Source organism: Coregonus lavaretus (assembly GCF_964263955.1).
Source record: "Coregonus lavaretus genome assembly, contig: HAP1_SCAFFOLD_4139, whole genome shotgun sequence".
Classification (NCBI taxonomy): Eukaryota; Metazoa; Chordata; class Actinopteri; order Salmoniformes; family Salmonidae; genus Coregonus; species Coregonus lavaretus.
In genome coordinates this window covers 75-17,711 of record NW_028156852.1, presented here as the reverse complement: position 1 = coordinate 17,711, position 17,637 = coordinate 75, and the positions used below count along the sequence as shown (strand labels likewise).

General features: G+C 44.7%; 1 protein-coding gene across 1 annotated transcript in view; it reads right to left on the bottom strand.

Moving 5' to 3' along the window:
* LOC311119636 (ATP-binding cassette sub-family A member 2-like) overlaps positions 1–17,255 on the bottom strand; it is a gene marked incomplete at both ends in the record, with an annotated part of 52,773 nt that extends 35,518 nt beyond the window's left edge. The window contains 12 exons of the mRNA XM_084194309.1: positions 11–113; positions 3,361–3,534; positions 5,319–5,415; positions 8,521–8,688; positions 8,869–8,997; positions 11,639–11,798; positions 12,159–12,538; positions 13,232–13,453; positions 14,021–14,197; positions 14,290–14,403; positions 14,750–14,871; positions 17,098–17,255. Coding sequence (XP_084050435.1) covers positions 11–113; positions 3,361–3,534; positions 5,319–5,415; positions 8,521–8,688; positions 8,869–8,997; positions 11,639–11,798; positions 12,159–12,538; positions 13,232–13,453; positions 14,021–14,197; positions 14,290–14,403; positions 14,750–14,871; positions 17,098–17,255 — 2,004 coding nt within the window. The remainder of the gene's footprint in view (positions 1–10; positions 114–3,360; positions 3,535–5,318; positions 5,416–8,520; positions 8,689–8,868; positions 8,998–11,638; positions 11,799–12,158; positions 12,539–13,231; positions 13,454–14,020; positions 14,198–14,289; positions 14,404–14,749; positions 14,872–17,097) is intronic.
* Between the last annotated feature and the right edge of the window lie 382 nt (positions 17,256–17,637).

Here is a 17,637-nt window from a genome sequence, read left to right as displayed (position 1 = left end):
CACGTCTTACTCGTCTCTGGTGTAGCAGGGGTAGGGGAACATCTGAACATAGTTCCCAGGCTCCACCACGTCATGGCCCACAAACGTGTTAATGATGGCTCTCTCCATCATGTCTGAGGAAACACAGGCAGGCAGACAGGAAGACACACGCGCACGTACACGCATCAAGACGCAGCAGAGATGACAGGGCCACTCTTAGTGAATAAGCCTTTCCATCAAGTTCTATCCTAAACACACTACCCGATGCAATGTGGCTATCAGTGTGGTTAACAATGCAAAGGTAAAATCAATCTGTTCTGGATTAAATCAACTGTATTGTCTTGGTGAGCCCAGGATGTCTCTATATACGCTCAACAGACTGCCATGTCAGTTCCCATGCATTATCTGTATTAACTTTATGTGTCAAATAAGCAGCTTGTCTCTTACTCTCCTGCTTCTTAAATAAAAGATGAGTGTCGGATAGAAAGTGCTGGATCTGCAGTTTGGCGTTGCCCACCTCAGGATTGCCAGGATAAGCAGTTTACCACAATAAATCATTTTCTTAATAAAACACCACAAAACAATACTTTTGACAAAACAATTGTGTCCTCAGTGAACCCGCTTTTGGCAGTTGATGTATAGTCTATAGTCGATGTATATTCTGTTTATAGTTTCACCTGCAGATAACGCTGAAACAACAAGTACAGCTTTGAGTTTTGAGATGTCTTCTTTACTACCAAGCAACAAAACAACAATGACACAACAACGACACAACAACAACACAACAACGATATGACAACAACACAACAACGATACAACAACGACACAACAACATTTGAAAATACCAGAATTCAAATTCTGTATAAAACACAAGAGCCAATAGTTTTTTTCATATTAATTAATTTGAAATAGCCAGGGTGCCAGTCTGTTTTTGCTTTGTCTAATTTCTTTGTAGCTGTGATGCTGATGCTAATGGCTAGGTAGTTGTTTAGAGCTGGCTAAAGTTGGCTAGAGCTGGCTAGAATTGGATAGAGTTGGCTAGAGTTGGCTAGACTTGGATAGAGTTGGCTAGAGTTGGCTAGAGTTGGCTAGAGTTGGCTAGAGTTGGCTAGTGTTGGCTAGAGTTGGCTAGAATTGGATAGAGTTGGCTAGAGTTGGATAGAGTTGGCTAGAGTTGGCTAGAGTTGGCTAGTGTTGGCTAAAATTGGCTAGAGTTGGCTAGAGTTGGAAAGAGATGGATAGAATTGGCTAGAGTTGGCTAGAGTTGGCTAGTGTTGGCTAAAATTGGCTAGAGTTGGCTAGAGTTGGATATAGTTGGATAGAGTTGGATATAGTTGGCTAAAGTTGGCTAGAGTTGGATAGAGTTGGCTAGAATTGGATAGAGTTGGCTAGAGTTGGCAAAAGTTGGATAGAATTGTCTAGTGTTGTCTAGAGTTGGCAAAAGTTGGATAGAATTGTCTAGTGTTGTCTAGTGTTGTCTAGTGTTGGCTAGAGTTGGCTAGAGTTGGATAGAGTTGGCTAGAGTTGGCTAGTGTTGGCTACAATTGGCTAGAGTTGGCTAGAATTGGATAGAGTTGGCTAGAGTTGGATAGAGTTGGATAGAGTTGGATAGAGTTGGCTAGAGTTGGCTAGAGTTGGCTAGAGTTGGCTAGTGTTGGCTAAAATTGGCTAGAGTTGGCTAGAGTTGGCTAGAGTTGGCTAGAGTTGGATAGAGTTGGATAGAGTTGGCTAAAGTTGGCTAGAGTTGGATAGAGTTGGCTAGAATTGGATAGAGTTGGCTAGAGTTGTCTAGAGTTGGCAAAAGTTGGATAGAATTGTCTTGTGTTGTCTAGAGTTGGCAAAAGTTGGATAGAATTGTCTAGTGTTGTCTAGTGTTAGCTAGTGTTGGCTAGAGTTGGCTAGAGATGGATAGAGTTGTCTAAAGTTGGCTAGAGTTGGCTAGAGTTGGCTAGAGTTGGATAGCGTTGGCTAGAGTTGGCTAGAGTTGGCTAGTGTTGGCTAGAATTGGATAGAGTTGGATAGAGTTGGCTAGAGTTGGCTAGAGTTGGCTAGAGTTGGCTAGTGTTGGCTAGAATTGGCTAGAGTTGGCTAGAATTGGCTAGAGTTGGCTGGAGTTGGCTAGAGTTGGCTAGAGTTGGCTAGTGTTGGCTAAAATTGGCTAGAGTTGGCTAGAATTGGCTAGAGTTGGCTGGAGTTGGATAGAGTTGGCTAGAGTTGGATAGAGTTGGATATAAAGTTGGCTAGAGTTGGCTAGAGTTGGCTAGAGTTGGCTAGAGTTGGATAGAGTTGGATAGAGTTGGATAGAGTTGGATAGAGTTGGCTAGAGTTGAATAGAGTTGGATAGAGTTGGATAGAGTTGGCTAGTGTTGGTTAGAGTTGTCTAGAGTTGGCTAGAGTTGGTTAGAGTTGGATAGAGTTGGCTAGAATTGGCTGGAGTTGGATAGAGTTGGATAGAGTTGGCTAGAGTTGGATAGAGTTGGATAGAGTTGGCTAAAGTTGGCTAGAGTTGGATAGAGTTGGCTAGAATTGGATAGAGTTGGCTAGAGTTGTCTAGAGTTGGCAAAAGTTGGATAGAATTGTCTTGTGTTGTCTAGAGTTGGCAAAAGTTGGATAGAATTGTCTAGTGTTGTCTAGTGTTAGCTAGTGTTGGCTAGAGTTGGCTAGAGATGGATAGAGTTGTCTAAAGTTGGCTAGAGTTGGCTAGAGTTGGCTAGAGTTGGATAGCGTTGGCTAGAGTTGGCTAGAGTTGGCTAGTGTTGGCTAGAATTGGATAGAGTTGGATAGAGTTGGCTAGAGTTGGCTAGAGTTGGCTAGAGTTGGCTAGTGTTGGCTAGAATTGGCTAGAGTTGGCTAGAATTGGCTAGAGTTGGCTGGAGTTGGCTAGAGTTGGCTAGAGTTGGCTAGTGTTGGCTAAAATTGGCTAGAGTTGGCTAGAATTGGCTAGAGTTGGCTAGAGTTGGATAGAGTTGGCTAGAGTTGGATAGAGTTGGATATAAAGTTGGCTAGAGTTGGCTAGAGTTGGCTAGAGTTGGCTAGAGTTGGATAGAGTTGGATAGAGTTGGATAGAGTTGGATAGAGTTGGCTAGAGTTGAATAGAGTTGGATAGAGTTGGATAGAGTTGGCTAGTGTTGGTTAGAGTTGTCTAGAGTTGGCTAGAGTTGGTTAGAGTTGGATAGAGTTGGCTAGAATTGGCTGGAGTTGGATAGAGTTGGATAGAATTGGATAGAGTTGGATAGATTTGGCTAGAATTGGCTGGAGTTCGATACAATTGTTTAGTGTTGCCTAGAGTTGGCTAAATTTGTCTAAAGCAGAAACATCCTGGCAACATTTCAGTCTACATTTACCCTTCAGTAGTCAAGATGGAGGATTCTGGTCACGTACCCTGGATCCACACAAAGCCGTAGAGAAAGTAGAACTTTCCCCCTGTATTTGGCCCCGGGCGCCAGTAGGCCCGGCGGATCTCGTTGGTTTTCTCTGTGAAGCTGGAGTTCTGTCTGATCTTATAGAGGACATGAGGAGGCAGGGAGCCATCTCTGTTGGTCTGGAATATCACACCTGGAAGCGAGTTACAGTACCAGTCAAATGTTTGGACACACCTACTCATTTAAGGGTTTTTCTTTATTTTTACTATGTTCTACATTGTAGAATAGCAGTGAAGACATCAAAACTATGAAATAACACATATGAAATCATGTAGTATCCAAAATAGTGCTAAACAAATCAAAATATATTTTACATTTGAGATTCTTCAAATAGCCACCCTTTGCCATGATGACAGCTTTGTGCACTCTTGGCATTCTCTCAACCAGCTTCACCTGGAATGATTTTCCAACAGTCTTGAAGGAGTTCACACATATGCTGAGCACTTGTTGGCTGCTTTTCCTTCACTCTGCCGTCCGACTCATCTCAAAACATCTCAATTGGGTTGAGGTCGGGGGATTGTGGATGATGCAGCACTCCATCACTCTCCTTCTTGGTCAAATAGCCCTTACACAGCCTGGAGGTGTGTTGGGTCATTGTCCTGTTGAAAAACAAATGATAGTCCCACTAAGCCCAAACCAGATGGGATGGTGTATCCCTGCAGAATGCTGTGGTAGCCATGCTGGTTATATGTGCCTTGAATTCTAAATAAATCACAGACAGTGTCACCAGCAAAGCACCCCCACACCATCACACCTCCTCCTCCATGCTTTACGGTGGGAACTACACATGTGGAGATCATCCGTTCACCCACACCTAATGTCCATTTCTCTTGTTGCTTGGCCCAAGCAGGTCTCTTCTTCTTATTGGTGTCCTTTAGTAATGGTTTCTTTGCAGCAATTCGACCATGAAGGCCTGATTTACCCCTCTGAACAGTTGATGTTGAGACGTGTCTGTGACTTGAACTCTGTGAAGCATTTATTTGGGCTGCAATTTCTGAGGCTGGTAACTCTAATGAACTTATCCCCTGCAGCAGAGGTAACTCTGGGTCTTCCATTCCTGTGGCGGACCTCATGAGAGCCAGTTTCATCATAGCGCTTGATGGTTTTTGCGACTGCACTTGAAGAAACGTTCAAAGTTCTTGAAATGTTCCGTATTGACTGACCTTCATGTCTTAAAGTAATGATGGACTGTCGTTTCTCTTCTCGCTTATTTGAGCTGTTCTTGCCATAATATGGACTTGGTCTTTTACCAGATACGGCTATCTTCTGTATAACCCCCTACCTTGTCTCAACACAACTGATTGGCTCAAACGCGTTAAGAAGGAAAGAAATTCCACAAATTAACTTTTAAGAAGGCACACCTGTTAATTGAAATGCATTCCAGGTGAGTTCCTCATGAAGCTGGTTGAGAGAATGCCAAGAGTGTGCAAAGCTTTCATCAAGGCAAAGGGTGGCTATTTGAAGAATCTCAGATATAAAATATTCTTTGATTTGTTTAACACTTTTTTGGTTACTACATGATTCCATATGTGTTATTTCATTGTTTTGATGTCTTCACTATTATTGTACAATGTAAAAAAATAGTAAAAATAAAGAAAAACCCTTGAATGAGTAGGTGTGTCCAAACTTTTGACTGGTAGTGTATATATATCTACACTATAGCTTTGACATTACTTCCTCATAAAGTGACATTTATTTTCCGACTGGAGGCTATCTGCATGCCACAGCTGCTGCCCTTTCAGTAATACCCATCTGACCCCTGCGCCTGGCCATTATCTATGATCTGTTTTTACTGTTAAGCCAGAGTGCCAAAGACACATTTCCATTTTGTGAAAATGTAATGGACAATTACGTTTTCATATCTTATGATGAAATAGAGTAGTCTCTCCTATTGAGTAGTTACTGTACTGTACTCACTGGCAAACACTGAGATGTTATCATGGTAGGCTTGGTTCAGAGTATAGTTGACGATGCTGTCTTCATCAGGGAAACCCTTGAAGATATCCACGCTGACCTGGAACAGGAAGATGAAAAATACAAAAAAATTGGATTGATCTATTTTCCCTGCAGTCAACGGAAAGTTAATCTCCTGCCTTGATCGCTTCTGAAAGACATACAAACACACACAGGTTGGAGCCAAGAGCACAGGAACCATCTATATCTGCAACACTGGTAACAATAGTCCCTGTCCTATGGGCTATGGTTAAAAGTAGTGCACTATGTAGAGAATAGGGTGGCATTTGGGACGAATCTTGGGGACTTTAATGCAGGGAAACTTAAATCCGTTCTACCTAATTTCTACCAGCATGTTAAATGTGCAACCAGAGGAAAAAAAACTCTAGACCACCTTTACTCCACACACAGAGACGCATACAAAGCTCTCCCTCGCCCTCCATTTGGCAAATCTGACCATAACTCTATCCTCCTGATTCCTGCTTATAAGCAAAAACTAAAGCAGGAAGCACCAGTGACTCGGTTAATAAAAAAGTGGTCAGATGACGCAGATGCTAAGCTACAGGACTGTTTTGCTAGCACAGACTGGAACATGTTCCGGGATTCTTCAGACAGCATTGAGGAGTACACCACATCAGTCACTGGCTTCATCAATAAGTGCATCGATGATGTCGTCCCCACAGTGACCGTACGTACATACCCCAACCAGAAGCCATGGATTACAGGAAACATCCGCACTGAGCTAAAGGGTAGAGCTGCCGCTTTCAAGGAACGGGACTCTAACCCGGATGCTTATAAGAAATCCCGCTATGCCCTCCGACGAACCATCAAATAGGCAAAGAGTCAATACAGGACTAAGATTGAATCGTACTACACTGGCTCTGATGCTCGTCGTCGGATGTGGCAGGGCTTGAAAACTATTACAGACTACAAAGGGAAGCACAGCCGCGAGCTGCCCAGTGACACAAGCCTACCAGACGAGCTAAACCACTTCTATGCTCGCTTCGAGGCAAGCAACACTGAAGCATGCATGAGAGCACCAGCTGTTCCGGATGACTATGTGATCACGCTCTCCGTAGCCGATGTGAGTAAGACTTTTAAGCAGGTCAACATTCACAAGGCCGCAGGGCCAGACGGATTACCAGGACGTGTACTCCGAGCATGTGCTGACCAACTGGCAAGTGTCTTCACTGACATTTTCAACATGTCCCTGACTGAGTCTGTAATACCAACATGTTTCAAGCAGACCACCATAGTCCCCGTGCCCAAGGACTCTAAGATAACCTGCCTAAATGACTACCGACCCGTAGCACTGACGTCTGTAGCCATGAAGTGCTTTGAAAGGCTGGTCATGGCTCACATCAACAGCATTATCCCAGAAACCCTAGACCCACTCCAATTTGCATACCGCCCCAACAGATCCACAGATGATGCAATCTCTATTGCACTCCACACTGCCCTTTCCCACCTGGACAAGAGGAACACCTACGTGAGAATGCTATTCATTGACTACAGCTCAGCATTCAACACCATAGTGCCCTCTAAGCTCATCACTAAGCTAAGGACCCTGGGACTAAACACCTCCCTCTGCAACTGGATCCTGGACTTCCTGACGGGCCGCCCCCAGGTGGTAAGGGTAGGTAACAACACATCTGCCACACTGATCCTCAACACGGGGGCCCCTCAGGGGTGCGTGCTCAGTCCCCTCCTGTACTCTCTGTTCACCCATGACTGCATGGCCAGGCACGACTCCAACACCATCATTAAGTTTGCCGACGACACAACAGTGGTAGGCCTGATCACCGACAACGATGAGACAGCCTATAGGGAGGAGGTCAGAGACCTGGCCGTGTGGTGCCAGGACAACAACCTCTCCCTCAACGTGACCAAGACAAAGGAGATGATTGTGGACTACAGGAAAAAAAAGAGGACTGAGCACGCCCCCATTCTCATCGACGGGGCTGTAGTGGAACAGGTTGAGAGCTTCAAGTTCCTTGGTGTCCACATCACCAACAAACTATCATGGTCCAAACACACCAAGACAGTCGTGAAGAGGGCACGACAAAGCCTATTCCACAGGAGACTGAAAAGATTTGGCATGGGTCCTCAGATCCTCAAAAAATTCTACAGCTGCACCATCGAGAGCATCCTGACTGGTTGCATCACCGCCTGGTATGGCAACTGCTTGGCCTCCGACCGCAAGGTACTACAGAGGGTAGTGCTTACGGCCCAGTACATCACTGGGGCCAAGCTTCCTGCCATCCAGGACCTCTATACCAGGCGGTGTCAGAGGAAGGCCCTCAAAATTGTCAAAGACTCCAGCCACCCTAGTCATAGACTGTTCTCTCTGCTACCGCACGGCAAGCGGTACCGGAGTGCCAAGTCTAGGTCCAAAAGACTTCTCAACAGCTTCTACCCCCAAGCCATAAGACTCCTGAACAGCTAATCATGGCTACCTGGACTATTTGCACTGCCCCCCCACCCCATCCTTTTTACGCTGCTGCTACTCTGTTAATTATTTATGCATAGTTACTTTAACTCTACCCACATGTACATATTACCTCAACTACCTCAACTAGCCGGTGCCCCCGCACATTGACTCTGCAACGGTACCCCCCTGTATATATAGCCTCCCTACTGTTATTTTATTTTACTTCTGCTCTTTTTTTTCTCAACACTTTTTTTGTTGTTGTTTTATTTTTACTTTTTTAAAAATAAATAAATGCACTGTTGGTTAAGGGCTGTAAGTAAGCATTTCACTGTAATGTCTGCACCTGTTGTACCACATGCACCTGTTGTATTCGGCGCATGTGACCAATAACATTTGATTTGATTTGATTTTAGCTTTGCATGCTGTGTGGTACTGATTCTTAATGCTTATATTACTGTACGCCCACTGTCTGTGGGACTGGAGCAATGTAATGAAGTACCATCGCTCTTCCTGTATCAGTCTGAATCAGACCACCCATGTCAACAGTACATCCTGCCTGCACACTGGTATTACATACAGGCTGTGTCTGAAATGCCATCCTATTTGCTTATATACTGTACTGCAGTGCACTACTTTAGGCCAGATCCCTCTTGGCTCTGACCAAAAGTAGCGCACTTGATAGTGAATAGGGTGCCATTTGGGACACAACCAACGGCTCGTCTCATGGATACTGACCTTGGACATGAAGTGTGTCCAGCCGCAGGCTGCGTTGTCGATGGTGTCCAGCTGCTCCAGCAGGGTGGAGGTGTTGGACAGGGTGTAGTTGCCCTCCAGTAGCCCATGCAGCAGGTCACTGTCCGTCCCGTTCAGCAGCTCTGGGTGACCACGCAGGTCAGAGGTCAACTATTAAGAGGAGGATATAACAAGTTGTGTATGTGTGTATGTGTTTATGTTCCAGTATGTGTACGTATGGGCTTATCAGGCAAGATATGGACTGTATAAATGTACTGTGTGGGGGACAAAAAATACTTTGTATTATGTGTATGCGTTATCTTATTAAGTTAGGTGAATACTGTGTGTTACCTGCTGTAGCCAGGCCAGGTGGTGGTGCAGCTTGCCCTCCTCCAGGTAGGTCCTGAGCTGGGCAGAGATGTTGAGCCACACCCGGGCGTAGTGAGTCACGTTCCCCACAAATGCAAACGTCTCATTGGCCTACACAGACAGCAAGCAAAGCACGTCACCATCAACACAGAATCTATACCAGTCCTAGCTCTGGTCCAGGGTTTTACGTGCGGCTTGCTGGCACTAGGCCTTCTCAGCTAACACCCTGGACCAGAGCTATCCCAGTCCCATTACTGTATCCAGTTGCTCTATCCACATCCTTTCAACCATTCTCTCCACTCTCTACCTCTCTCCCTCCATCTCTATAGTTTTAATCATTTCTCAACCTCCCTCCTCCAGTCCACTTGCTAAGATAAGAAATCAACCGTCTGCCAATAACAAGCCTGTGGTAACTAGTGGGATGTACAGAGAAACAGAATCGATGGCCATTTCTGCATATATTGTGGTATAGTGAGACCTCCGGGCACTGAGGAGGAGCATGATTAATTTAGCAGCTCATTGACTTCCTACAAATCGTGCTCTAAACCAATATACAGAACATGCTTCATGATTAATGTGTAAGGCTGGAAAACAAATGACCGTGGGATTCCTACTGAATTCCCAACATGTTCTCAATACGCTGAGAGTCTAAAAGTGTCTGATAAATGACTAAAGACCACATTCCCTATTCTTCTTAATATGAGTCTCAATCACAGGGGTTTTGTGGCACCTTAATTGGGGAAGACGAGCTAGTGGTAATGGCTGGAGCGGAATTAGTGGAATGGTATCAAATACATCAAACACATTGGTTTCCAGGTGTTTGATACCATTCCATTTGCTCCGTTCCGGACATTATTATGAGCCGTCCTACCCTCAGCAGCCTCCACTGGTCTCAATATCCCTGACAGTGGCTATATTCAGCAATATATATGAAACAACCAATGGAGCACTGTCCTCAGTTTAGTCTTGGTATTAGGAAATAGATCCAGATAATGTTGAGATATTTAATTTTATGGATTTACTATGGGCGTTGGCTTGATACAGCCTTTGATGGATCACATCTTGCATACATATGCATTTCATAGTCGTTTTCATGTTACTTTATCAAATTAATATAGACAATATATAGCTGTATATCTTGCTAATGGTTAACCCAGCAATGCAACAATGACATCTGAATAACTCTATTGCAGAGGACACAGCATAGAAGGCACCAGTCACTGCATACATACATACATACATACATACATACATACATACATACATACATACATACATACATACATACATACATACATACATACATACATACATACATACATACATACATACATACATACATACATACATACATACATACATACATACATACATACATACATACATACATACATACATACATACATACATACATACAGACATACATACAGACATACATACATATACAGTACCAGTCAAAAGTTTGGACACACCTACTCATTCAAAGGTTTTTCTTTATTTTTAATATTTTCTACATTGTAGAATAATAGCGAAGACATCAAAACTATGAAATAACACATATGGAATCATGTAGTAACCAAAAAAGTGTTAAACAAATCAAAATATATGTTATTCTTCAAATAGCCATCCTTTGATGACAGCTTTGCACACTCTTGGCATTCTCTGAACCAGCTTCACCGTTTGCCTTGATGACAGCTTTGCACACTCTTGGCATTCTCTCAACCAGCTTCATGAGGTTGTCGCCTGGAATGCATTTCAATTAACAGGTGTGCCTGCCTTGTTAAAAGTTAATTTGTGCAATTTCTTTCCTTCTTAATGAGTTTGAGCCAATCAGTTGTGTTGTGACAAGATAGGGGGGTATACAGAAGATAGCCCTATTTGGTAAAATACCAAGTTCATATTATGGCATGAACAGCTCAAATAAGCAAAGAGAAATGACAGTCCATCATTACTTTAAGACATCAAGGTCAGTCAATACAAAAAATTTAAAGAACTTTGAAGGTTTCTTCAAGTGCAGTCGCAAAAACCATCAAGCGCTATGATGAAACTGGCTCTCATGAGAACGGCCACAGGAATGGAAGACCCAGAGTTACCTCTGCTGCAGGGGATAAGTTCATTAGAGCTACTAGCCTCAGAAATTGCAGCCCAAATAAATGCTTCACAGAGTTTAAGTAACAGACACATCTCTTTGTGAGACGCGGTGTGGGTGAACGGATGATCTCCGCATGTGTAGTTCCCAACGTAAAGCACGGAGGAGGAGGTGTGATGGTGTGGGGGTGCATTGCTGGTGACACTGTCAATTGAGATGGTTTGGGATGAGTTGGACCGCAGAGTGATGGAAAAGCAGCCAACAAGTGCTCAGCATATGTGGGAACTCCTTCAAGACTGTTGGAAAAGCATTCCAGGTGAAGCTTGTTCAGAGAATGCCAAGAGTGTGCAAAGCTGTCATCAAAGGATGGCTATTTGAAGAATCTCAAATATAAAATATATTTTGATTTGTTTAACACTTTTTTGGTTACTACATGATACCATATGTGTTATTTCATAGTTTTGATGTCTTCACTATTATTCTACAATGTAGAAAATATAAAAAATAAAGAAAAACCCTTGAATGAGTAGGTGTGTCCAAACTCTTGACTGGTACGGTACATACATATATATATATATACATAGATACATCCATCCATCCATGCTTACATACATTATAATGATACAGATAACAGAGGCTGAAAGAACATCATCATGTACTTGCCTTCTGAATGACTTTGTCCACCTGTGAGCCGACGGGAGAGTAGAGGATCTTGGGATTTGTAGTCATCAGATGCACTAGTAAACCCAGATTGCGCTGCTCTTTACTGGTGAAACCCAGAGAGCTCATATTCCCCTGCTTTAAAGCCTCAGGCTCAATGATCCTGGGGATGGACAGAAGACAGAAATAAACAACTTTAGCCTTTACAGCATTGGTATAGAGCACAGTGTTTCTCTACCCTGGTGTCAGCACAACTCTAACACACCTTATCAATTCAAAACGTTACGCCCTTGATTAGTTGAATCAGGTGTGTTCTTATACAGCTGGAACAAAAGCCTGCATACCCTGTAGATCTCTAGCCTGGTCCCGGATCTGTTTGTGCTCCAGCCATTACATTGCTGTCATGACAGTAAGTGACAGGGGATTGGCATGATAGCACAAACAGACTGGCACTCAGGCTGGTTGATCTCCAGTCAAAGAACAACGGCACAGGAATGATCCCATTACACAGACACACGTGTACCTGTCATTCCCACACAGAATAGGCTGCAGCCCTGCCCACAGCTGTACAAATGCAGAAAACTGGGAATGAGGATTCTCTTCTTCTTTCCCTTTCTCTTTCTCTCGTCCTCCACCCTCCTCCTCTCCTCCCTCCTCCCCGGGGGTCTCGGTGGTGTTGGGCCCCCAGGTAGTGGTGTTGAGGGCCCAGGAGGTGGTAGTGTTGGCGGGGGCCCCAGGGACCGTATGACCCCCAGCACAGGCCCCCTTAGGGAGCAGGCGAGCCAGGCCTGACAGCAGGTCTACGTCTCTGACGAGCCTCTCCACGTCTGCCAGGTCCTTCAGCAGAGCACCCAGGTGGGACTGGGACAGAGGAGCCGAGGAGTTGGCCTTCTCCTGACACAGCTGGTGTGGAGAGAAAGAAAGGGAGAGTGAGAGAGAGAGGGAGCGAGAAAGAGAGCGAGAGAGTCCATAGATATACTGAGGAGCCATGGACTGTCTGCCATTCCACAATCCACAGTATTTATATATGTTTGATGAGTGAAAAGCACCTCAATATCAGGGCCAGATTACCGAACGGGCATGCAGAGCACGTGCCCCGGGGCCCCCAACCTTCTCTCAGCCTCATGGCAAAATGTGAACGATAGCATGAGATGAGCTATAAAACAGCACATGTTTCTTTCTTCCCCATGGCAAAAAGTGTAGAATTATAGGAAATTAGCTTTACAACTGCAACATTTTATTTTAGCCTCATGACAAAATGTGTAGAATAGCATTATAAAACTGCAAATGTTTCTCTCTGAACCATGGCAAAATGTGTTGAAATGCAGGAAGTTAACTGATTTGCCCGGAGGTCGCCCGGAGGGACCGAAGGTCCCCGGAAGGGCACCGAGGTCGGTGCCAAATGCAGTAGTTCGGCCTTGCTCACCATGGGGATTCCCAGTTCAAAGCAGCCTTCGAGTGTGCCCCAAATGGCACCCTATTCCCTATATAGTGCACTACTTTTGACCTGAGCCCTATGTGTCCTGGTCAAAAGAAGTGCACTGAATAGGGAATAGGGTGCCATTTGGGACGAGGCGTTGTCTCTCAGTACTATACCTTGTCAATGAGGCTCTGTGTGTCTATCTGTTCTCTCAGCTCCTGGCTTAAATCTCCAAAGCGCTCAGTCCTCTGTCCCTCCCCGCCACCACACACTGCGTTGCGATAGGCCTGGAGCAGGTACTGCTGCTTCTCAGGAACCAATAGGATCTTGCTCAGCTCACTTGTCCCATCCTCCACACAAGTAAGCATTTCCAACATGGCACCAGTCAGAAGAACACCCTTTGGGGGAAAAAAGAAAACAATCAACAGCACATACAATTCCTCCTCCTCCTCCTCCTCCTCCTCCTCCTCCTCCTCCTCCTCTCCATCTCCTCCTTCTCATCATCATCATCATCATCATCCTCCTCCCCCTCCTTCTCATCATCATCATCATCATCATCCTCCTCTCCTCTTCCTCCTCCTCGTCCTCCTCCTCCTCATCATCATCATCATCATCATCATCATCATCCTCATCATCCTCATCATCCTCATCATCATCCTCATCATACTCCTCTCCTCCTCCTCCTCCTCCTTATCATCCTCATCATCATCATCATCATCCTCATCCTCATCATTTTCATCATATACGGTATCAATTATTTCAATGGTAGTCCTGTACGATAAATGTTAGTGATTCAATAAAGACAGGAGGAAGGAGGAAAGAAAAGGAGGAGAATATATCAGATAGAGGAGAATATATCAGATAGAGGAGAATATATCAGATAGAGGAGAATATATCAGGTAGAGGAGAATATATCAGATAGAGGAGAATATATCAGGTAGAGGAGAATATATCAGATAGTGTACCTCCACCTCCTTCAGTCCCTGGGGGTCGTATCTCTGGCCTGCCTCTCCTCCTGCTAGGCCTAACGCCTGGGACATGAGTTTGAGCAGGCCCTGTCGATGGGCTGCGTTGGTTGGGTCTTGTAAAGCTTTGTGGATCAGTCCTCCATCCAGCCTGTGCATGGCTCCCAGTAGCTTCTCCTGAGGGGAGGATAGTATTGGGATTACTGCAGAACTAATACACCCACTCAGATCAATTCAATTCAATGTAATATTTCCAATTAGCAGCCTACCTCCAGTTGAAGGATCTTCTCTGCAGGGGTTTGTGCGGTCTCTTTTGCCCCTCCAGAACCGTGACTACTCCCCCTTCCAGCTCTGGGGTACAGGCCAAATATCATGTTGTAGACCTACAGTTCAGCAGGGGGAGAGAGGACACACACATTCAGAGAACAGGATGCACTCACACACACACACACACACACACACAGGTCTTTGCCAAATCTGAAATATTGGCGATCGGGTGTATATTCAAGATTAGATGGCAAAAATGTGTTATCTAAATGTAAATATAACCAATAGACATCGTTTCTGCCTTCACTGTTCATCAGTCATGTGACTACACTGGAATAAACTCTGCTAAAACAATATGCATTACTCTATGATAAAACACTCCATAGGGGGTTGATTGGGACTGGTGAGGTACAGTGTGTGTGTGTGTGTGTATGCGTGTATGCGTGTGACAGGAGCACAGACCTCTTTGAGGTTGACAGGAGTGGAGAGCAGTAGGCTGGCAGTGTTATTGGGGAGAGACAGATTCCTAACCAGGAACTGATGGAACACTGACTGGTTCTTCAACACACTGGCCAAGGTGAACCCTGCAGGGGTGGAATCATACAGCACAACCACAGAGAATATACTGAACTGCTTCTCCGATAGAGATCACACAGCACTCTATCAAAAGCAGTGCACGCACATTAAATAACTTGCAGGTGCTGGGTACAAAAAGAAACTCATGAAATAAAGATAGATACCGACACACTGATGAATGCTCCCATTGTTTTATTGTGCAACATTTCACCCAGAAGTTCTTCATTAGACTACAACAGGTGCTAGACTGAATCCCCCTCAAAATGTTATTGTGCATGTCTATCATTTGGGTGAAACACACACACACACACAAACTGTCCAACACACCAATACACACACTCTGACTAGTGGCGTGTCCAGGGGTTGGCCCAGGGTGGTCCACCCCTAGAAATTCTGAGATCTGATAGGTTGTTAGTCAAGTTGATCAACTCAATGAAGCGGGACCAGCGGCGCGTAATGCAAGTGAGAGCTGATCTGATGTCAGCATTACACTTTCCTCAAGTAGCATTTGAGGCGCGGAAGCTGATTCCAGCAGCACTCAGTCTCATCTTCACCAGGACTGGGCCACCCCACCCATGGACCCGCCCCTCTCCCGGAGCCGGAAAAGTAAGTAGCCACATAGCATCAAGTTTCAAAACAAACTGAACACATGCCACAAGGACTGGTCGGACTTGGAACGAGAAGACAAAGCCTGAACAGGTTGGTCACCATTGTTGGATAGATTGAGATTGAGAAAAACGGAGGCGGTCAGAGAACCTATTCAAGTAAGTAAATATATTTTGAAAATGTTAAAAACAATTTATTAGCTAGCTAGCTAGGCCACTTTGTAGGCTAACTCAACTGAGCTACTAGCTAGCTAGCTAGCTAACCTTACACACTGTTTAGCCAAGTGAAATTAATATAATAAGCTAGCCAACTTCCTATTAGCTAGCTATCTTGATGTAATCACTGTAAATTAAAAAGACAGTCTCCAAATGCATTTGTAACAGCCATGGAAGAGGGTGAAATTGCATCTCCAGCTGTCAGTAAAGGGAGAGTGTAGGCTACTGAACAGGGCAGGTAATTTGGTGGGAGGACATTATGAAAAGATTCTCCAGTTTTGAGGACAGAGAGATAATAGCAACATTCTATTCAGTCCTGTCTAATTTAAATATAATGAAGCCTGTTTCTTTCATGGTTTCTGTTGTCAAATATTAACCTCCCGAGTGGCGCAGTGGTCTAAGGCACTGCATTGCAGTGCTAGCTGTGCCACTAGAGATCCTGGTTTGAATCCAGGCTCTGTCGTAGCCGGCCGCGACCGGGAGACCCATGGGGCGGCGCACAATTGGCCCAGCATCGTCCAGGGTAGGGGAGGGAATGGCCGGCAGGGATGTAGCTCAGTTGGTAGAGCATGGCGTTTGCAACGCCAGGGTTGTGGGTTTGATTCCCATGGGGGGCCAGTATGAATAAATAAAAAAATAACTGTAAGTCGCTCTGGATAAGAGTGTCTGCTAAATGAATAAAATGTAATGTAAATATGGAACGCTTTGAAAGCCTGTTTGCAGATGAAGAGAAAGGTGCCAATGAATGTCCCAGGGTTGAGACTAAGGGTTTATATAATCATATAGATATACCATGGATTATACTGTATGTGTACCTATATTAACAAATGTTGTATACAAAATTACAGTTAAACATCACACACAATGTATAAACCTATTACAACTGGAGCAGGCCAATCCTGCTGGAGGTCTGTTGGGTGTGCAGGGTTCTGTTTCAGTCCAGTAATAACACACATGATAATCAATTGGGCTGGGCTGGAATAGGATTCTGCTCGCTGAGTAGATCAGGGATCAGTGGAGCAAGGTTGACCACCGCTGATGAGCCTGTCCTGCACACTATCATTCCCTAGACAAACTGGCCTTGTCCCATTCCTCATAATATTTTACTGTAAATGCCTTTAATAAATGTTTTAGGTTAATGTAATTTGTTTTAGATTATTTTTCAAACAAGCATTGCAACAGTCTGTGTGGCCCGCGCCTATACCGTGAGTCTCCCTTCCTCCTCAATTTTTGAAGTCACCAGCCTCCACTGGCGTTGAACCATCATAGTTATATTGAAAAAAATCCACCTTTGCATCAATTAAGGTTCAAAATGTTATGGCCCCACTAAACTTGGTGTGTGCCCCACCTTGGCCACCCAATTCAAAATGTTCTTGACACGCCACTGTGTCTGACAGACACTGACACACATACCTTGGCTGGTGTTGAAGCCGTTGTCCAGTGGGGAGGGCCCAGTGGATGTGCTGAGGCTCTCCAGGTACTCCAGCTCCTGGCCCAGTCCTGGCCTGTCTGCTGTGAACAGGTGGTTCTGTAACACCACCTCACTGATCCGTTCCAACAACTGGGTCACACTGGGGGAGGGGGGAGAAGGGGGAGAGGGAAGAGCGGGGAGAAAGAGAGTCGAGCGAGTGAAAGGAAGGGACACAGCGACAGAGAAAACAGGTGGGAGGGTACATTGAGAGGAGAGTGCATTGAGAGAGGTGTAGGGTATAGTTCAAAGACACAATGACAGTCCTCTCCCATTAGGAGAAGTCCACACATCAACAGAGGGAGATTAATTTATTATATGCATACAATTACAGATAACTACCACTGTCCACTTCTGCCATTACTGTAAGTGTTGTAGACATTAACACTGTTAGTCCATTAGTGGTAAGTTACATTAAACAAAATAAATGGAGTCTGTCTTGAGAGAGAGAGAGAGAGAGAGAGAGAGAGAGAGAGAGAGGGAGA